The sequence below is a fragment of the Oryza glaberrima genome, chromosome 7 (assembly GCF_000147395.1).
Source record: "Oryza glaberrima chromosome 7, OglaRS2, whole genome shotgun sequence".
Classification (NCBI taxonomy): Eukaryota; Viridiplantae; Streptophyta; class Magnoliopsida; order Poales; family Poaceae; genus Oryza; species Oryza glaberrima.
Genome location: NC_068332.1, coordinates 22,467,326 through 22,488,978, shown reverse-complemented (window position 1 = coordinate 22,488,978; position 21,653 = coordinate 22,467,326). Strand labels below are relative to the sequence as shown.

The following is a 21,653-nucleotide window of genomic DNA, read 5'->3' as shown; positions in this document are numbered from 1 at the left end:
ATTATTGTGCAACGTAGAAATGCTCGGTTGGGCCTATACAAGGTCGAGAAAGTGACCTAAACTAGCCACCCTAACATTTCTATTATATTATGCAACAAAATCATCTTAAGACAAGTTGTTTTTTTCCCAATAAGCCAGCCCATTAAGGGCTTTTTGTGGGTCTATTCTTAAGGAATTTTATAAGATCCTACGTTCAATCATTATTTAATTGGTTGCTATAACGTCCATATACACATGAAAAAATTGTCGTAACATGACGGATATCTTCACTTTGGACAGGAGATGCTTGATATAGCACATAAATGCAATGAAATTCCGATACCCAAGCCTTGTGTTCCTTCTGGATCAATCTCTCTTCCACATTATGAGGACATGCTATTGAACAAAAAACACATATTTGTTCCTCGAGTCGAGCCAACACCCCATCAAATTGAGGAAACTGAAGATGATTATAATGATGATGGTTCCAATGCTAATGTTGCCTCTCCCGATTCCAATTATGACCAAGATCTTTTTGGATCGATCTCTCTTCCACACTATCAAGACATGTTATTGAACCAAAACCACCTATCTGTTCATCAAGTGGAGCCGGCACATGATCAACTTGAGAAAATCAAAGATGATGGTTCCAATGATAATGCTGACTCTTCTCATTCCAATTATGTCCAAGATTCTTCTGGATCAGTGTCTCTTCAACATCATCAGGATATGTCATTGAACCAAAACCACCTATTTGTTCATCAAGTAGAGCTGACGCTTGATCAAATTGAGGAAATTAAAGATGATGGTTCTAATGACAATGTTGACTCTCCTAATTTCAATTGTGTCCAAGATCCTTCTCGATCGGTGTCTTTTCCACATTATCAGGTTATGCCATTGAACCAAAACCATCTATCTTTTCATCAAGTAGAGCCGATGCTTGATCAAGTTGAGGAAATTAAAGATGATGGTTCTAATGATAATGTCGCCCCTCCTGATTCCAATTGTATCCAAGATCCACATTATCAGGACATGTTATTGAACCAAGACCACCTATCTGTCCGTGGGGTAGAACCGACACTTGATCAAGTTGAGGAAATTGAAGATGATTGTTCCAATGACAATGTTGCCTCTCCTGATTCTAATTATGACAAAGAGAAGAATGACAGTAACAAACAGAAGCCTTCTAAGAAGGTTTCTCAACTCAATACTTTGGTTGCTGCAAGTAAAGACAAAGTAGATTGCTCAACTGAACTTTCTTAGATGATCATCCGATGGATGAACAATTCCTTTTCTTTTGAAACATGCACAATTTTTAATCTTGCATTTTTATTGCCTTTTATTAAACATACCATGTGCCTAATTTTAGAATTTAATATTCTCATCATAGCCTGAAACATTGTTTTAAAGATTTTAATGCAAAACATGCATGTCTTGGTATTGGGTCTGTGTTTGAATTAAATATTGTATTACATGGTTACTATAGTTATCATAAGTAGTCATATATATGGTCTCCTATGCCCTTGGGGGGTTGATTTTGGTTTCCATTAAAATCTACATATGATGAAAACTTGCTGAGCTTTTTAGCTTGTTTTCATATCTTATTTAATTATCACATGAGCATAATACATATTGAATAAAAAAAAGCAAAATATTTATTGGTAATGAGTCGCATGTCTTTTTGTGAAGTACCACAGTTGTTCCATTTGAATATTAGAATCTACAAGTTTCATGAAAAGTGTGTTGAGGTGAGCAAAAATACTCAAAATAAAAGTGTTGCCTTTTGGGTTGAGTTAATGCACTAACAACTTCAAAGTAAGGATGTGTAGACTGGTCAATAACCGGCTACTAGTGTTGTGTTTAGGATGGAGCGTTCATCATGTTATAACCAATACATAGTTTGTCAGTTTGTTTAGTTACTTAAGAAGGTTCTAAACATGAGGTTAAAGGTGATCTTAGCAACTTATGCAATTTGGTCTAGATATTGAATGATTTTGAGTGGTTTGGATGAGCATTCATACAAACTTGGCTGAGAAAGTGCTATTATAGGGGAGGGTTAATGCAAGTAATGTTGCATTTCGACAAGCGAACCAAAGAGACGATATTCTAAAATCTAGGAAGCCAATATGAGGAAATGTTGAGTAGTGGCGTACAAGCAACCAACTAGAAAAGAAAGATATCTTGAAAGTAGAGTGATCAGGGTCGACATTGTGTAGGAAAGATTATAATGAAATGGAAAACATACGAAGAAAAACTAGGTAGATCACGAGGGTGAAAAGGTATGAAAAAATGGAGAGAGATAGAGGGAAATGTGCTAATAGTAGATGAATTGTTGTGACATGACCTTGTCACATAGAATTGCTAGGGCACACTATATTTACATGCCAATATATTTATATTGCATTTTCCTACATCTAAGTAATTAGATTTCTCGTACAATTCATACTTGGGTATGATATTCTCATGGATAGTTGGGGATGTCAGCAATCTATAGCTTACACGGTCCCTTATGAAAGACTCTATTGGTCTTATTGTGCTCCTTGTGAGCACATTTGGATACACATTCAAATAGATTAAGATAACTCGATGGAATGTATACCCTCAAATTCTTTTTCGATAATGTAATCAATATTACCCCATTATTTTTCTAGCATGAAAATCTCAGATCAATCCAAAACCATGTCCAACTCAATAGTTATATATCATAATAATTTACAACTCGTCCACTCATAAATTATATTTTTTTAAAGAACCGCTCACCATCCCTTCCCTCCTCTTTGTCATATTTGTATCCAATAAACACCTTGCCCATTCTCTTGCTCATCCTTCTGTCTGTTTGACAGATTGGACCAATTTATCACTCGTAGTTGAAAGGAACAAGAGCGATTTAATGATATCTTATCACTTGTAATTGGACTTCAAGCCTCTTTTTTTTAGAACTACTTCAAGCCTACCATCATCGAGTTATGCCTGGTGTCGTGGCAGCTCGGTAGAGCCATGATATCGATTGCGCAGCATTGTCACGTGTGTCATGGATCTGGCTAGCCTGCCTTTGGTGTGTTGGTAAGGCTTGAGGCCATGGGGCTGCGTGTTCAGCTTTGTGGTGTTCTTGAATTGGTGGTTATGTCTGGCACATAGGGTGGTTGTGTGTGAGGATTTGATTGTGGAATGACGAAAGCTTTGTCAAATTCTAGCAAGCTTTGATGACGGCGACAATCTTGAGCGTCGTCACGACATCCCATTTCTCCACACAAGTTTCCATATTAAAATCTTGGTCCGATTTCCCAAACAAGCAACGGCGACGTGAGCGTCCCCATGGAATTGTTGCTTTGGAGAATCTTCTTCCTATGACAGTGGCCATTATTAGGAACTTAGTGGCATCTTGGACCATCTTGTGGCTAGGGTTCACCTTTTCGTATCGGAAATTATACCCGCTTATCAACGGTTTATCGAAACCCGATAAAAACCAACAACTTTCGGTCAACACGGTATGAAAACCAGCTAAAACTGACCGGTTTTGAAAACATAGCAGTGTGCACGTGTTTTCCGTGTAACAGACAAAACAAATTAGGTCTAATGTCTAGTTTCACGTAAAACCGTTTTGTTCTATCTTCTTGATAAAAAGGCTATCTTTTGCTATTTAACTTTGGAAATTGCTATGCATATGACCCAACTGTTCGACTCACGTACGATTGAATTTGATCAACGGTTGTAAACGGCTGCAGTGTATATGAATATGCTATCATTTGATTGATCTATAATTGCTTGTCTCTAGTTGTACATGAGTTGTACAACTAGATCTCATGAGCAATTTTACGGTTCTTAAGGAGGTACCAAAAATTTAGTATAAAATTTGGTACCTTATAGTACCCAGGTATCAAGAGGTATCAAATTTATAATAGAAAAAGTGATACCTCATGGTACCTCCTCAAAAACCGTAAAATTACTCGGATCTCATACATATAGCAGTACTCTTTTACTTTCCTCCCTGTTTATCCCTAATTAACTTTACACTGTTAGGCCTAATTAATTTTCTCTACATTCGTCCCGACTGGATTCTCAAGTAGACGACATGCGTACGTAGCATCCAAATACACGACTCGTGCGCCCGTAAGACACCAAACTCCCCTCTTAAAACGACGCGACAATCACAAGCCGCCGCGCCCCTGCACTGCACCACCCTCTCGCCGCCATGCCGTCGCTTGGGATCGCGCCGCTGCTCGACGCCTACTTCCGCCGCCGCTTCGCCGCGGCGGGCCTCGTCCAGGCGTCCGTTCCGCTGGACGGCGGCGCCACGACGGTGCAATGCTGGCGCTTCCCGCCGGGGGCGAGCGAGGAGCTCCCCGTGCTCGTCCTCCTCCACGGCTTCGGGCCACCGGCGACGTGGCAGTGGCGGCGGCAGGTGGGCCCGCTCTCCCGCCGGTTCCGCCTCGTCGTGCCTGACCTCCTCTTCTTCGGCGGCTCCGGCACAGCGGCCGCCGACGCGCGCTCGGAGGCGCACCAGGCCGAGGCGGTGGCGAAGCTCGTCGCCGCGGTCGTGGGGGCGGCGGCGGCGCGCGTGTCCGTGGCGGGCACCAGCTACGGCGGCTTCGTGGCGTACCACGTGGCGAGGCTGCTCGGCCCCGCGGCCGTGGCGCGGGTGGTGATCGCGAGCTCCGACCTGCTCAAGGCCGACGCCGACGACCGCGCCCTGCTCCGCCGTGGCGGCGCCGAGCGCGTCGAGGACGTGATGCTCCCGCGCACGCCGGAGCGGATGCGCCGGCTGCTCGGCCTCGCCTACCACCGTCCCCGCCGCTTCAGCTTCACCCCGGCCTTCGTGCTCCGGGACCTCGCCCAGGTAACACCACCAATCCAATCCACCATACATTGCTGCCTACATTTGCTGAACAAACTCGAACAAGTTCTTGTGCTTGCCATGATGCCATCTGACATCGAGATCAAGTAGTTCTTGGATCATCTGGATGATCCGTGATGTCACCTCATGGAAGTGTGACGTAGCACTGTAGTATCATACAACAACTGATTGATCACTGAATCGTCGAAAGAGATATGGTCCCTGAATTCCCAACCGCCTTCGTAGCTAGCTAGCACTAGCAGTCACTCACCTGTCACCAACTCACCAACCAATCATCCCTGGATGGAGATGTCTCCCTCAATTTCCCAACCGTTTCGCCGTTCTTCCAATCAATTCAGAGTTTCAGACTGCCGTTCGATCCAGCCTAGCTTTTCCAGTTAGAGACATCCTACTGTTTTTGTGTAGTTGACAAGCACAGAGGCACTCACACTGTGTGAATGTAATTGCCATCTTTGCCAGGCTAATAATCTTCCAATCAAGGTGAGACTGAATGAACTCTGCGTTTTCCTATCTGAATTTCAACAAACGACAGGCCTACCTGTCACCTTTCCCCAACCTATCCGAGCTGGATTCTCAAATTAACTCGTCGTCCTTTTTCACTTTTTTAAGATAAAATGCCTTATTCATTAATTGTTCCTGAGAGTCATTATCTTTGCTGACAGCCTCTTGACTTTAGTACCAGTAACTTGTTCTCTAAAAGAATATAAGAAATAGTAACATTTAACACTGTTGCAGTATCTCTACACCGACAAAATAGAAGAAAAGAAAGAGCTGATCAAGGGGATAACACTGGGGGACAAAGAAAAATTCCAGCTCACTCCACTTCCTCAGGTATGCATAGCATTTAGCAGCTGACAAATAATTACAGAAGTGCTTTACTTGCCAAGTTTACCTTTATCAAATGTCTCTGTCTGTCTAATCTTTCAGGAAGTTCTTGTATTATGGGGAGAGCATGATCAGATATTTCCCATAGAGAAGGCATTTGAAGTAGCAAGGTCAGTACTTATTCCTTCTAATATAATTGCATTATTAATACATATGAAGCAAAACTTTTGCCCTCTTTTTGTTTAAAAAAAAACAGTAGAATTACATGTTGAAGTTGCACCTTGTAATGTTACTTACACAAGATGAATTAACGCAAATGCAGGCAACTTGGTGCAAATGCTAGGTTGGAAATCATAAAGAACACCGGCCATATGCCACAGGAGGAGGACCCGAAACGGTTCAATGAGGCCCTCCTGAACTTCTTGTTACCAGCTCCAAATTCGTCGTTGTGATGGGGATATCAATGCCAACTTCTTGAGCGGCTATCTGTGGAGAGTACTTGATCTAAGTTGTACATTGTCTTATGGCACAGGGTAAAACTTGTACCTTTTGAGATAAAAGTGGGAAATATGATATAGAGTATATGCATTGTTTTTCTTCTCATATACAAAATTGGGTTGAATCCTCTGCACTTGCTAGTTTCTACAGTAAAATAAGGGGGGAAAATGAAGTTCCCTGGATTTAATAAGGGGAAAAAAGCCGCCTCTAAGAATGAGGGGTTACATACATTAAACCAAGCACTGGTAAAAAAATTCTGTTCTGCGCTAACTTATGCGACGCCTGATTTGTCGGACCCAGCCAACCTTTACCTCCTGAAGTAAGAGGAGTTTCGCTTTGATATCCTGTGCTAAGGCTTCATAAGCTGATCTGTTGAGATCCCTCCCCTCAAGCATTCTCACTACATCTGGATTGTCTGTCTGTCCGACTGTCCCTAGGTAACACTCTGACTTCCTTGGCCTGTTTCAATTGCTCTCTTGCATGCAATTAGCTCAGCAAAGCAAGCATCCTCAGCCGGGATGATGGAAGTTGTCCTGCACCGGATCGACAAGCGCTCTTGGCGCGGGTGGTGATCGAATACGCTCTGCTCGGGTGCGGCGGCGTCAAGAGACGCGATGCTTTTGCTGACATGATATGTAAACGATGCAAAATCGTATTAGTGTGATCATTAGGGAATGAAGACAAAAGTGCAATTAAAATGCTTGTCAGCATCACCTCTTTCTTTCTTTCTGACTAGCTGCTTTTTGTCTGCAACTCGGCTTGACGCATTGCTTTGTCACGCATTGAGAATAGTTCCCTTCTCCTCTGTTCTCATCCAAAGAATGATGAAAATTACATTATGTTCCCCCCAAAAATATGGTGCAGCTTGTTGGAAAGATTTATGCATGAAGCTAAGCCTTCATCCACACTATCTTATGAGGATTGCTACGGTCCAGCAGGTTGTACCGGGGTACCGCGCGGTACGAAGATACATCTAACCATTGAATCCGGGATGGGTAGGATCGGGAGAGAAAAGATGAGCAAGGGTGGATGAGGGAGTACCTGTTTTGAGTCGTCGTTCCCGGCGGCGGCGGCGGCGTCCAAGTCGTTGTCGTTCCCGGCGGCAGCGCAGAGCAACAAGGGAACGCTGGCGGCAGCGCAAGAGAGAAAAAAGGGAACGGCGGCGGCGGAAGAGGAACAAGTCCGGCGGCGGAAGAGGAACACGGCGGCGGTGGCGAGGAAGAGGAACACGGCGGCAGCGGCGAAAATCATCCAGCTTCGCTAGGGTTCAAGCCGCTCGATCTCGATCCAGACCCATCTATTGCACACGAAATTACAATACTGCCCTTCCACCGATTATCATCACTCGGTACCGCTTCGGGGACAAAACTGGTACCCCGCGGTACCGATCTACTCCAGCCGTTCGATCTGCCTCGATCCAACGGTCAATAATCGGTACCGCAAGGTACCGTTGGACTGTAAAAATCCTCCTATCTTATACCACTTGCATTGGAGCTAAGCTTCAGCGAGTTCGGTTTAGGATTAGACTATGGTACTACAAAGAGTGACTGAGTGAAGCAAAATCCAAACAGCAAAAGTATTTTTCATATGTACTAGTTACACAGAGGTAAAATTAATGCATCTCACAGTTTCCTTGAAAAATGCATCTTGAAGCTAATGCTAAAGCATTAAACACTCAGGGTTTTAAGGTTCATGCATGATACAGCTTTTCTTTTTATCATATGCAGTTAATATTAAACAAGAACAACAAATAATAACTAACAAGAACAGATAGTGTCACACAGTATTGCAATGCACATTTCTGGAGTTACTTTGTATTTCTCTTTTTGAAACTAAAGAGTCAGTGCTTATATATTTGTATAAAAAAAGGATTGCACAAATAATTTTAGGAAGACAGCTAGAAAAAAAACAAAGAGATATGTGCGAAGAAAAAAATGTTAGCTGCTAGTTCCAAATGGCTAATAGAGCAACTGATAACTAATTAGACTGAAGAAAAGAGCAGATAACATTGCCTACAGTGCTCCTACGGTGCAGTTTCTACTTTGCTACGACTGCTGTGCAATGGCTTACGACTAGCCAGGAGAGATCATATCAAACTAGAACAACTTTCATCAATTGGAAATCGAAAAGCCAATTCGCTAATTATAAAGCGGCATATATCATGCGAACTTATAGATAAATATATGATTGCAGGCTTCCAAATTAAACAAGATCTGATACTCCTTCTAGTGGCCATACTGAATGAACAACAATACTTGCGCAGATAATTAGGGATAGACATTGAGTACCTTCTTCACGGCCTCGCAGGCATTCTCATTATGGCGAATATCGTTACCCCGAGCAATCATAGTGTGGACGTGATCGAGATACCCCTCCCAGTGTGATTCATCAGCCAGAGTACCCAGTCCGTCCAACTCTTCTTGGCTGTAGTCCGCGAGTTCGTTAGGGGCTAAAGGGGCAAGTAAAGAGCTTCGCGTTCCGCGCTCGGCGTTGAACTTGTCAAGGGCCTTGACAACCTTCTTGAAATTCTCATACCGATGAGCCTTCTCCTCCTCGGTTCTGTATCTCCGGCCGTGCTCGCTCATCCAGTCCTCAAATTTTGCCTTCATGGCCACCTCATCCACCACATTGTCCTCCTCGGCGGCATCATCGACGACGGCCTCCTCCTTGTCGGAACACTTCTTGTCATAGAGTGGTTTCCCCCCATGGTTCATTTGGGAGTTGAGGTAATCGATATAGTCAAGATAGGCAAATGTGCCATCTTTCCTGGTGAACCTTGCCATGACGGATGGCTCGATCACGTCCCTCCAATTAACAGTCACCTCCTCCTCCTCCTTCCTGGTCTCCTCCCCGGCTGCTACAGGTAGGAAACAAATTGAAGCTAGCAACGACGAGGAATCGAATCTAATCTAATCTAATGGCGCTTTCTTTCAAGAACAAGGCATAGATAGATACCTGAGTCATCTCTATCTTGCTTGAAATAGAGGAATCCGAGCAGCAATCCAGCCAACGAACTCGTCAAGGCAAGAACACCTTTCACTGCGCCACGGCCGACGCCGAGATCCCTCTGCGCGGAGATGGACGGGAGCGTGAGCCGCTGCGCGCGAGTGAAGAAAATTTTGATCTGAGATCTGGGGAAACGGGAGAGCGTGGTGCTGGACTAGTCCCCGCCGTCGCCGCCGCCGCCGATCGCTGCGCCTGCGCGCTGCGTGCGGAGAACCTCCGGGTGAGGAGGGGAGCAAGGGCCCGGAGGAACATGGACATGGCCTCGATCGATCGATGGAATCGCTCTCCTCCGCCGCGCGTCGCCGCGATTTCTAGGGTTTAGTGTTTGACGGACTTCGCCGCGGATGCGCACGGTGTCGAACGGAATTCCGACAAAATCCGATCAAATTTTGTCACAGTTTAAAACTCGATCAGTTTGAACTTTGAAGAGGTCGCATGGGCCTTGCGCACGCGCAAAATTGGGGGCCGGGCCAAGCTCTAGGGGTTACAACCATCCTTATTTGATGGGCCAATATGGGCTTCTACCTTTTGTCTGACTGCCAACTAAATGATATTGGGCCGAGATGTTCTCCTAGTAGAGGCAGCCCAACAGATTTATCTTGACCGAACAAATTCGATCCGACGGTTGAACAGATTTATCTCGTCCGCTGTTACATTGTTTTTTTTAATGGAAAAACCTGTCACATTGTTCAGCTCATTTGGATATTACATAGAAATTTTCTGGCAGTGATGAGTACAATCATGTAATCAACTGCACTAATTGTTCTTGAGAGTCATTATCTTTGATTACAGCTTCTTGACTTTAGTATCAGTAACTTATTTATCAAAAAGAATGAGTAACAGTAACAGGTAACACTGTGTTGCAGTATCTCTACACCGACAAAATAGAAGAGAAGACAGAGCTCATCATCAAGGGGATAACACTGGGGGACAAAGACAAATTCCATATCGCTCCATTTCCCCAGGTATTCCATAGCGATTAGCAGCTGACGAATAATTACAAGAGTGCTTTACTTCCCAAGTTTACCCTTATCAAATGTCTTTGTCTGACTGTCTCACCTTTCAGCGAGTTCTTGTATCGTGGGGGAGAGCATGATCAGATACTTCCCATAGAGAAGGCATTTAAAGTAGCGAGGTCGGTACTTATTCCTTCTAATATAATTAGAGTAATACATACTCTCTCCGGTTTCACAATTCTTTAATATTTAAACCACATAATCTTCAAAATACATATTTAACCATATTTTTCTACAATAATATTTATAATAAATAAATATATTTTACTTTTATTATAATACTTTGTAATGTTGTTTTACTGACTTTGAACTAAATACTTTTATAATGTTATTGTTCGTTAATGATATAAAAGTTTGAATTTAACCCTGTCCAAAACATCGAGTATTATGGAATCGAGTATTATGGAATATGATGGAGTACGAAGCAAAGCTTTTGCTCTCTTTTTCAAAAAGAAAATTAAAAATTAAAATAATTGCAGGGGAATTACATGCTGAGGCTGCACCTTGTAATTTCACTTACACAAGATGAATTAATGCAAATGCAGAACACTTTGGTGCGAATGCTAGGTTGGAAAATCATAAAGAACACCGGCCATATTTGCAAGTATATTGTATCACAATTTTTTTATGTTTCACTAGTTGAGGTCTAATGTTTCATGTAACTGTGGTTATTGTTGCAATTAGTAATTTTTATAAGTTACATCTTTCTAAAATATTTTATAAATATTTAATCACGATGAATAAAATGGTGTAATCAAATTATGGATTAGATACATATCTAAAAAAGTTGTTTATAGTTTGAGTAAAAAAAGAAAAAGGAGAGAGAATGTAGTCACACATGCACGGTATATGCTCTGCACCCCTAGCTCCCTGCAAGCATGCGCCTCAGATAGATGTGGCAGAGCATGCCTAGCTCTCTCCCCGGCCGAGATCCCTCTGCGCGGAGAGGGACGGAAATGTGAGCCGCTGCAGCTGCATGCGAGTGAAGAAAAATATTCGGCATGAGATCTGGGGGGGAGTGGAGACTCACGAGGGCGGAGAGAGCGTGGTGCCGCTGGCCTAGTCCCCACCGGCGCCGCCACCGATCGCTGCGCCTGTGCCTGCGCGCCGCGTGCGGAGATTCTCCGGGTGAGGAGGGAAGCAAGTGCCCGGAGTCGGAGGGACATGGCCTCGATCGATCGACGCTCGCTCTCGTCCGCCGTCGCCCTGCCTGGATATTTATACGGGTTTTGGCGGACTTTGTCTTGGATCTCCTTGAGGCTTCGACTAACGGCGACGGCGCTTTTGTCCGCTTTTCATCCTGGAGACATTGTCTAGAGGTCAGGTCCCTCTATCACCAAAACCGCTCTTAGACAATTTGTGTGAAGCACTTTGATGCCGACGGGTCGGCAGGAGGGGGATGAATCTTATTTGTTCTCTCGCCCTCTCCCGGCGTAACGTCCTGTTTCGACGACGTCCAGTGGAGCATTTGCTTAGCTATTTTGAGTTGGCGTTGGAGATACACTTGTAACTTTTTGTTGGTCTAGTGACAGTTGGTTCAGTTCTAGTCCTTTCCTCGGTTGTGTGGATGCGACAACAATGAGTCTTGTAATTCACTCCTACTTTATTCAATAAATCTTCATCATGCCTAAATGCCGGCTCATTCAGGGAAAAAAAAAGGCAAAGCTAAAGAGGTTCCCAACTTCCCATCACAAAAGAGGCTGCCTTTCATGAAGGTGAATGGAGAGAGGCTAATGTATATGCACATGTTCTTTACTGGGTGAAACCCCGCGCGTTGCTACAGAAGTTTAGTGTGATAAGACTAAGTAAAAATAATACTCCCTCCATATTTTAATGTATGACACCGTTGACTTTTCGAACAACGTTTGACCATTCGTCTTATTCAATTTTTTTTGCAAATATAAAAATATTTATATTATACTTAAAGAATATTTGATAATAAATCAAGCCACAATAAAATAAATGATAATTACATAAATTTTTTTTGAATAAGACGAATGGTCAAACGTTGTTAGAAAAGTCAACGGTGTCATACATTAAAATATGGAGGGAGTATGTAATATAGCTAGGCAATATAAACTTACGTAAGTTGATGTGGTTTATAATAATTTAAATTTTAAATAGTATATAGAATGTCGATTCAAATGTAAAAGTAAATTGATGTGGCTTTATGAGAGAAGAAAATGAGGGAGATAGTTTGGATCATTGATTAATCATTTAAGGGTTAAAATCAAAAGAGGTGATGCAACTTAATAAGAGAATAAAAGGAGAGAGATAATTTGGACCATAGATGATCATATAAGGACAAAACAATTGATGTGATATGGCTTAAGAGAAGAGAGCACATTAACAAATTTGGGAGTTAGGATTAACCATATAGGTATATAAGATATTATAAAAAAATGGTGAAGAGACATATTGAAATAGTATGTGAATTATAAAATGTGAGATGATGATGATTTGAAAAGCTATAAAATATAATAAACCATAAAATTATAGATAATATAACATGTTTGTATGATGTTTTAATATAATAATTGTTAGTGGATGATGATATACCATATTTGCATATTAAGCTTTAAAATTTAGTGGACTCTAACTTTATAGGATAAGAGAGGATTAGAATAATGAGGGCCTTCTATTAGCTAGGTATTGTAATGCAGATCGAGTGATCAACTTGCTCGTGTGCTGTGTTGACGATTATTATAGCAATTTGCTAGATGAATTGACGAAGCTCTGCTGTGTTGCCTGGTCATGTAACAAAGCGGTCGAGCACAATTAACGGGTGGTGAGTATGATGAATTCAGCTTGCTGAGCTGACGCAACTGTGCTCTGCTGTCTGGTTATGTCATAAAGCAGTCATGCACAACTCATGGCGAGTGAACATCATATACAGCTTAGATCCATATTTTGCCAATACTTCACCATCAGTCTTTCAGATAGCCAATGTACAAATGCTGGAACTAAAATAAAGCTAGTTGTTCAGCTAGGACAACATAGTTTCACAAATAGACATGCGTTGCAACTGAAAATTAAATAGAATTACACATGACTTAGTCCATTTACTTCAGCTTGATCATAACATAAAATGAAATAGCACATTATCATGACCAGGTGATAACTTAGATTTAGTATACCATGAAATAGCACATTGTCATGACCAGGTGATAACTTAGATTTAGTATACCGTCTATGAAACATTGCTACAAGCAGGTTCAACTGTCCCAGAGACACAAGATCAACAAGGAAATCGAAGTTGATGACATGAGCTGTTAAAAAAAAACTAAATTGTATTAGTGATCATTAAGGAATGAAGACAAAAGTACAATTCAAATGCTTGTCAGCATCACCTCTTTCCTTCTGACTAGCTGCTGTTTGTCTGCAACTTGGTTTGATGCGTTGCATTGTCATGCATTGCGAGTAGTTCCCTTCTCTTCTGTTCTCATCAAAAGAATGATGAAAATTACATGATGTTCCGAAAAGAAATATGGTGCCGCTTGTTGAAAAGATATATGCATGAAGCTAAGCCGTCATTCACACTAAAACTTATACCAATTGAATTGGAGCTAAGCTTCAGCTAGCGCTCTTTAGGATTAAACTATGGTACTACAAAGAATGAGGCAAAATCCAAACAGCACAAGTGTTTTTCATATGTACTTCGTATTAGTTACAGATGAAAAATGCACCTCACAGCTTCCTAAAAAATGCATCTTGAAGCTAATATTAAAACATAGTTGCTCATCCTTTTTTTAATTTTTAAGGATTATGCATGTGACAGGTTTTTTTTTTGTTATCATGTACACTTAATATTTAAGCCAAAACAGCAACTAAATAACAAGAACAGAAAGTGTCACGCTAATGCAATGCATATTTCTTGGTGACTCTGTATTTATTTCCTTTTTAGAAACCAAAGAGTCAGTGCACATATATTTCTTTCAAAAACGGATTGCACAAATAATTAGGACAAATAGAAACAAAATGCAAAGAGCAATGATGTGCAGGAGTTGTTAGTTGCTTCCCAAATGGCTAATAGAGCAACTAATAACTAATCAGACTGAAGAAAAGAGTAGATAGATTTGCCTTCAGTGCTCCTACAGTGCAGTTTCTACTTTGCTAGAACTGCTGTGCAATGACTTACATACTAGCCAGGAGATCAGATCAAACTAGTTGGTGTCTGCTTCACGAATATAATGACCCATAGCCAGAACAATTTTTCACCAATTGGAAATCCAAAGGCTAATTCGCTAATTCTAAAGCAGCATCTATCATGGGAACACATAGATTAAAATATAATTGCTGGCTTCCAAAACAAAAGATCTGATCCTCTTTATAGTAGCCATATACCGAATGAACAATGATACTGGTGCAGATAGTTAGGGAAAGAAACATATACCTTCTTCACGGCCTCGCAGACATCCTCATCATCAACACGAAAAACGTAACCCCGAGCAATCGCAGTGTGGATGTGATCAAGGTACTCATCCCAGTCTGAATCATCAGCCATAGTGATACCAAGTCGCTCAACCTCTTCATCGGTTTAGTCCGCTAATTCGGTAGGGGCAGCTAAAGGGCTTCGCATTCCGCGCTTGATGTTTAACTCGTTGATGCCCTTCATAGCCTTCTTGAAATTCTCATACCGATGAGCCTTCTCTTTCTTGGTTATGTATATCCGGCCATGCTCCTTCATCCAGTCTTCGAATTTTGCCTTCATGGCTGGCTCATCCACCGCGTGGTTGTCATCCTCGTCTGTGTCGGCGGCATCATCATCGACAATGGCCTCCTCCTTGTCGGAACATTTCTGGTCATAGTTTGGTTTCCCCCCGTTCATCTGAACGTGGAGGTAACCGTAGTACTCAGGATAGGCGAAGGTGCCATCTTTCCTCGTGAACTTTGCCCTGACGGATGGCTCGATCACGTCCCTCCACTTTACGGTCTCCTCCTCCTTCCTGGTATACTCCCAAGCTGCCACATAAAAACAGGTAGGGAACAAATCAGTGTATTAAGGCTGTGTTCTTTTTAGCTATTGCAGCTTAGCTACTCCTTGACGTTAGCATGTTTTTTAAACTATTAAACGATATATTTTACGTAAAAACTTTTTATATATAAGTTGCTTAAAAAATCTAAAAAAATTTATTCATCAAATTTTTATATATTAATACTTAACTTTAACTAATCATATGTTCATCATGTTTCTCGTTTTACGTGTGGCTAAATAGCCGTATCAAGAATGAACGCAGCCTAAATAGCGGGCTAAAACATTTAACTATAACCTCTCTCAAATAGTTTTTTTTTCCGCGAACGCATAACCTCTCTCAAACAATTAATAGTGGCTAAATTGTAGATTAGAGAAAATAGATAGCCTCTTCTCAAACAGCTATGTCTCTCTCTCTATATATATATATGGCGGCAAAACATTGGAACAAATTGAAGCTAACAACGGCGAGGAATCCAATCTAACGGCACTTTCAATTTTAAGTGCCATACTATACATACCTGAGTCATCTCTATCTTGCTTGAAATAGAGGAATCCGAGCAGCAATCCAGCCAACGAACTCGTCAAGGCAAGAGCACCTTTTACGGCGCCATGGCCGACGCCGAGATCCCTCTGCGCGGAGATGGACGGGAGCGTGAGCCGCTGCGCGCGAGTGAAGGAATTTTCGATCTGAGATCAGGGTGCGGAGAGCGCGTGTCTTCGCTGGCCTAGTCCCCGCCGCCGCCGCCGATCGCGGCGCCTGCGCGCCGCGTGCGGAGAGCCTCCGGGCGAGGAGAGATGCGAGTGCCCGGAGGGACATGGCCCTCGAAATCTCTCGATCGATCGGAGGAGACGCCTCGATTTCTAGGGTTTTGACGGACTTCGCTGTGGGAGTGGGAAGCGTTGATGCGCAACGGGTCGAACGGACTTCCGACAAAATCAGATCAAACTTTTGTCAAACCAAATATTTATAAGGGTAGGTATGGTTTGCTACCCTACCAAATCTAGTAGTACCAAATCTTTAGCATATTTTGGTACTACCAATTATTTGGTAAGTTAAAATTATAATCTAGTTTGTTTGGATTCCTACCAATATAAAGCCAAAATTTGACATTGTAGAGAAGAAACTTCTAGATTAGTGTCAAATTTGATTTGGCATTACCAATTATTTTGGCCACAATCCAAACACCCAACATTACTATTCAAGCTACCAATAAAATTGGTGGGGCACATTTTGGCATCAATCCAAAATGGCCCTAAAATTCAGTTTGATTTTTCCCGTCGGTTTTTTTGTAAACACTTGAGGAGGGTCGCATGGGCCGTGCGCACGCGCAAAATTGGGCCAATATGGGCTTCTACCTTTTCCTTCTAGTGCGCGCCGATGCAACTTGGACCTCCACGTCTCGTGCGCTGCCGGCGACGGCGGCGCTGCCACCGCGATGGCAAGCGCGGCGATGAAGAACTCTTTCGCGTCCACATGGCCGCACAAGGCAGCAAGGCTAACGCCCTTGTCATGAGAATAGCCAGTCTCGACTTGATCCTGTTTTATTGTGAATATATACGCCACTAGACTATTAGTAAAAATGCATAATTTTTACAGGCAAAACTTGACATTTATTAGTACACATACATCAACTCTTAACTCATATTAGTTCTTAGCGTACACATGTTACTTTGGATTTTGGAGAAAGATGCCAAGTAGCTTTCGAATTTCTGTTCAACAATGTCCGGAATGTTTTGAAGGCAAATACTATGTGGGAATAATAATATCGAACGAAGCACATCCCAGCACATAAACAGTAGCAGCAGCCTACTCCGTATTTCAGAATTCAGATAGATTCTAGTTTCTGATACAGCATATTGACAGGAAAACATATACCTCTAATCACCTAGCAAGTATTATAGAGAAAAAGGAACAGAAACAAAACTTGATATTGGTCAACTTTTGTAGACAGTGGCTCTAATCATAGTAGTCTTCATCTGTCAGAAGAAAAAGAGAATGCTTTCATTAGTAATCTTAACAAAACCATCAGTAGTCCATTTTAGGAAGAGAAAAGGATAGATCTGATATGAATAGAAGTTCAAATTTAAACTTACGTGCTTCCTCCTCTTGGTTCCAGTCATCATCGTCGTCATCAAACTCGATATTCTACAGGAAGTTAAGGTATTAGAGTGCTAAAGAGATGATAAATTACAATTCGAAAAAAAAATGATGCATTTGTGTTCCAACCTGTGAAGAAACATACACACCACATAATTTTGCCAAAAAATGAGCTATCTAATAGCCGATTTTCCACATAAATGAAAACCTCAAGGTGTAACTTCCAAGGTACCCACCTGATTATAATCATCATCTGAATTCTCCTCCTCTTCTACTTCTTCCTCTTCATGTTCATCCTCATCATCCCCATCCTTTTCTGTTTTCTTGTCTCCGTCCTAGAAGTACAAAAAACCATATTAACATGGTGAAAAAGAGAAACAAACAAAACTACAAAAACACGGAATTGCTTTCTTGTCACAACAAAATAATGGTGCTTAGTGCATCCATATTAGTATCATAGTCCACAGCCTCAGACCGAAAAGCAGTAACATGTCTAAAATGCATAGATGATATCAAAAATTAATTTTAGATAGATGAGCTGATGAAAATTTGAAAAACTGAAAGATTAGGGATGATGCTCTTGCCTTGTGCTTCTCTTCAAGCTTCTCGAAAACTTCAAATGCCTGATCATCTGTCAAAAAAGGTCAGATCCATGTAAGGATCGACACATATATGGATGAACAACATGTAGCAGTAGCATTGATAATTCAGATTTTATTGCTGCTAACAGACATGACAACAGAATCGTACAACCCCACAAGCAATGCAGTTTGCTAAAGTTCATGACAGAAGCAAAAGGGACATCATTCTTTATCAAACAAACCTGAGCTTCTATCCCAACGCAGCTTCTTACTGCTTGGCTGTCCTCGCTTAGAACCTGAAAAGAAACAAAATGTCAAGAGAGTATTCTGCTGCAACAACATAGCAGATAAATTTTATATGTACAGAAATACAAAAAAAAATATTCAAGATTACCTTGCACTAGTTCCACAGGGAAATTTGCAGGAGTTAGTATAAGATATGACGCAAGAGCTTCACGTTTGGAATGTGTCTTACGTTTCCTATCAGAATACCTTTCAATCTCTTTATCATCATTCTCTGATGAGATATCAACACACAAAAAAAAGTTATCAGAAATAGCTCTACAAAAGCAAGCACAAATCTCTACAAATGCAAGGAATGAAGCAAAACCAGAGGATGGTTGGAAGGAAAAAAAGAGGCTGATATGTTCATTAATTTGTAAAAATGTTTCAATGGAGATATAGATAGGGCTAGTACAAAAGAAGAGTAGGTACTAAAATGATGAATTTCTGGTTAAATTGAGCTCGCAGGGAAGCAAGGCCCACAAAGAATATTATGATTTATGGATTCTAGGCCCCATATCAACACCAAACTGAATGCAAGAGAAAGTTCTCTGTGCATGTCGAAGTCAAAATTATGTAGTCCATCATAGTTCAACAATATATAGGAAACCATAACAGGTTCCACTCAGTAAAACAGGCAGTCAGTCCAAATAAGCCAGAGCTCCAGTAAAACACTTCAGTACCCAATTCTTTGACCCAACAACTCAAAATAAACATGAATTACTTCTTGTAACGAGATATTAACATGTGTTAACTATCTGACCTATGCTACATATATAGTCGAGTTGTATTAATCGAGAAGCAAGTTATCATAATGGGCAGCAAGAGGAACTAAGCATTGTCTCGATAAGTTGAGCCATAGTAGTACTTTTCTTGGGGACATCCTCCTCCAGGTGGTAGCAAGAAGTCTTCCAGAAATCCTCAAATTTCAAGGTGGACTGTATCAGAGCCTTCTCCTCCATGGTCGCCCTGGCGCACGTCATCTCCGGCAGGGTGATGTCCTGAATACACGGGCGCCCAAATGGTGAATCGCCCCCACGAGCATGGCGAATCGCATTCAGCAGCAGCAGCAACGAGACTAAAAGAATGGATGAAGGGAAGTGTGGGGATGGTGGAGCGAGGAATGGAGCGGAGCGGAGAGGAGGCTCACCGGGAAATCCTCGTGGGGGGTGTGCTTGGCCGGGTGGTCGAAGCCGTACCCTCCTCCCCGCCTCCCCCGGCCTCTCCCGCGGCCTCGGGACGCCATCTGGGGAGGAAGTCGAGACGGTAAACCTCCCCGCAGCGGAAGAAGGCGAGACCTCACCGGAGGGAACAGCGGCGCGAGGGAAAGGGTGGCGTCGGCGGGGATGGGCGGAGGCGGCGGGACTGCCGCGAGTGGTCCCCCAGGCTGTGGCTGTCTTAGGGTACGTGGCGGTTGGGCTTTTGACGGGCCGCACGCAGAGGCTATTCGGCTTATTGGACTACAAAGGTGCGGCCGCTCGCTCGCAGGAGACACTTGATCGGAATAGGTTCGTTTTAAGTCCCTTGATTTGACAGTGAGTTTCGATTTCATTCTTAAACCGAAATACCATGTACAACAACGGGTCACTCAACTATCAAAATTAGTGCAATAAAAATCCTACGATTATATAACGGGTGGTTTTGTCCAACGTGACAATTTAACCCCTTCCTTCTCTCTCTCACTCTTCTCTCTCGTGCTCTAGGCAGGCCGGCCGCCGGGTGGAGAGGAGACGACGGGCGAGGCGGGAAAGGAGGTCCGGCGGCCAGCGACGCGGCGGCGGCGGCGACGCGGCAGCAGGGGAGCAAAGCGTCGGCGCACCCCGGGGGGGGGGGGGGGGGGGGGCAGTCGTCTCTGTTTTTGAAACCCACCTGAAAACGAAGACGTTTTAAGAGACATTCAAATAACGTCTTAGATTTTACATTTATTTCAATTTTTTTCGTAAAAGAAATCCTGAAAACTGCCTACTCGTACTGGCCCACCACAAGTCCAGAACCCACGTCTCCTCAGTCCACGGTAACAGAACTCCCCGTCCAGATCTGTACGCTCGCCATCTCGCCGCCGCAAGGGATTTCGCCGCCTCATCTTCACCGAATCGCTGCCTCATTCCGCACCGCCGGCTTGCAGTCCTCAGCTCCACGACCTGGCAACTCCGTTTAGTCCTCACTTTGGCCACCATTACCGGCTCATCCTCGCCCGAGGTGCCGACGCTAGGTGCCTAGCAGCCTAGGTCGTTCCCCCTAGGCCGCCGGCAGCTCGCCTCGCCTATGGACAACAGATGGCTCCCGTCACCGGCATCTCTCCCTCGCGACTCGGTCGCCCTCGCCAGCCCAACCCCTTCTTCCCGTCGCGGCATTGGCTTCACGGCTCCACAGTGACAAGTATGCTCTATCATAGTATCATTCCCTAATCTGTGGGAGCTATTTTTCCAACTGTGTGATCCAATTAGGTTAGTTTGTATTTGAGTGTTCCTCCCATTGGGTTATTCGTTAATCCTGCAGCACTACAAAATAATGCTCCTTTTTCTTCAGGGATTTGCCATATGGCACTAATAAGTTATTTGATGAAATGCCAATGCGTGAATACAGATTCTATAATCGAATTGATGCTTGGTGAATCTTTGCAGATCGATCCATATTGACAATACACTTGTTCTAAATAGTATTCATTAAGGGCACAATCCATTACATTTTTAACAACATTGTTTCTTCTTTATGTTGCATATCTGATATATTTCATTGAATTCATATTGTAAAAAGCCAAAGATTGTGAGAACAGTATCACAGTACATGATAATATCTACTCATGTTGCAGGTACAGTAGCACAATGCATGCAACCTGTGATGTTTAAGCACACATCTAGTTTATGGCATCTTGTCTGCAGAACAACCTAGCGAACTGGAATTCAGAGAAATCAAACTTATATTTTTTTCATCTCTAAGATACATTATCATCGGGGAAGACAATGTTCAGGTTCTCTTCATTAGCCTTTACCCTGTCTCATCATAAATTCTTAAATTCTTAATTGCTAATGTTGTTTTCCTTTCATTTGTTGTCTACATGTGAAATCTTAGCTTCAAAACAGTACAGATTATATATATCTCTTGGTATATCTTATATGAGGCAATATATGGATTTTCTAATTTTTTGTGCAATGGCCTAGTAAACTTAGCTAGCTTATTTACATTTTTGACAGGTTATATATTTTGCAAGGTAATGCAAATCGATTGCATGGGAAAGCTACATCATGGTGTGAAGACGGGAGGAGCTAAAGCAAGTATTAGCTTATAAGAACATTTATAAATTTGTTTTGAGAGAAGATGTAAATCTCATTTCCTGTATGTTTGTTTACATGACTTGTTGAGCACAGTTGCTCTTAATATAATTACCTTTCGTCGATTGGAGTGTGTTACGACTTTGTTTGTGGCATTATGTTGACGGCTTGGATATGAATGGTGTGAATATGGCAAGCCTGTTATCCCACAATTTATACTTATGTGACACGTCTCAATTATTTATAACGAAGCATCATGAGACGCT

General features: G+C 42.4%; 2 protein-coding genes, 1 long non-coding RNA gene and 2 pseudogenes across 3 annotated transcripts; 2 read left to right on the top strand and 3 right to left on the bottom strand.

The window, feature by feature from the left end:
- The first annotated feature begins 4,157 nt into the window (after nt 1-4,157).
- Nucleotides 4,158-6,536, top strand: LOC127779949 (uncharacterized). The gene is made up of 4 exons (XM_052306882.1): nt 4,158-4,816; nt 5,570-5,665; nt 5,762-5,829; nt 5,982-6,536. The coding sequence occupies exons 1-4, from the start codon at nt 4,172-4,174 to the stop codon at nt 6,109-6,111; spliced, it is 939 nt and encodes a 312-aa protein (XP_052162842.1). The 5' UTR covers nt 4,158-4,171; the 3' UTR covers nt 6,112-6,536.
- A 1,582-nt stretch (nt 6,537-8,118) lies between these two features.
- Nucleotides 8,119-9,421, bottom strand: LOC127779950 (uncharacterized; annotated as a pseudogene).
- A 3,860-nt stretch (nt 9,422-13,281) lies between these two features.
- On the bottom strand, nt 13,282-15,170 carry LOC127780305 (uncharacterized; annotated as a pseudogene).
- Nucleotides 15,171-16,944: 1,774 nt separating this feature from the next.
- On the bottom strand, nt 16,945-19,515 carry LOC127778816 (uncharacterized). Its single transcript, XM_052305448.1, has 8 exons — nt 19,266-19,515; nt 18,984-19,116; nt 18,228-18,350; nt 18,076-18,129; nt 17,837-17,883; nt 17,489-17,587; nt 17,249-17,300; nt 16,945-17,131 (listed from the first exon to the last, which is right to left on the bottom strand). The coding sequence occupies exons 1-8, from the start codon at nt 19,359-19,361 to the stop codon at nt 17,112-17,114; spliced, it is 624 nt and encodes a 207-aa protein (XP_052161408.1). The 5' UTR covers nt 19,362-19,515; the 3' UTR covers nt 16,945-17,111.
- Nucleotides 19,516-20,114: 599 nt separating this feature from the next.
- On the top strand, nt 20,115-21,653 carry LOC127780073 (uncharacterized). The gene is made up of 3 exons (XR_008018770.1): nt 20,115-20,494; nt 20,928-21,086; nt 21,310-21,653. It is a non-coding gene; the product is annotated as an uncharacterized LOC127780073 (long non-coding RNA).

What these genes read in the sequence shown, in the direction of transcription:
- LOC127779949 (XM_052306882.1), top strand. Translation starts at nt 4,172, where the DNA reads ATGCCGTCGCTTGGGATCGCGCCGCTGCTCGACGCCTACTTCCGCCGC. An exon ending in TGCTCCGGGACCTCGCCCAG is followed by an intron (nt 4,817 to 5,569) that starts GTAACACCACCA and finishes ACACTGTTGCAG; the next exon opens with TATCTCTACACCGACAAAAT. An exon ending in AAGGCATTTGAAGTAGCAAG is followed by an intron (nt 5,830 to 5,981) that starts GTCAGTACTTAT and finishes ACGCAAATGCAG; the next exon opens with GCAACTTGGTGCAAATGCTA.
- LOC127778816 (XM_052305448.1), bottom strand. Translation starts at nt 19,361, where the DNA reads ATGGCGTCCCGAGGCCGCGGGAGAGGCCGGGGGAGGCGGGGAGGAGGG. An exon ending in GCGTTGGGATAGAAGCTCAG is followed by an intron (nt 17,884 to 18,075) that starts GTTTGTTTGATA and finishes CTTTTTTGACAG; the next exon opens with ATGATCAGGCATTTGAAGTT. An exon ending in GAACCAAGAGGAGGAAGCAC is followed by an intron (nt 17,132 to 17,248) that starts GTAAGTTTAAAT and finishes TTCTTCTGACAG; the next exon opens with ATGAAGACTACTATGATTAG.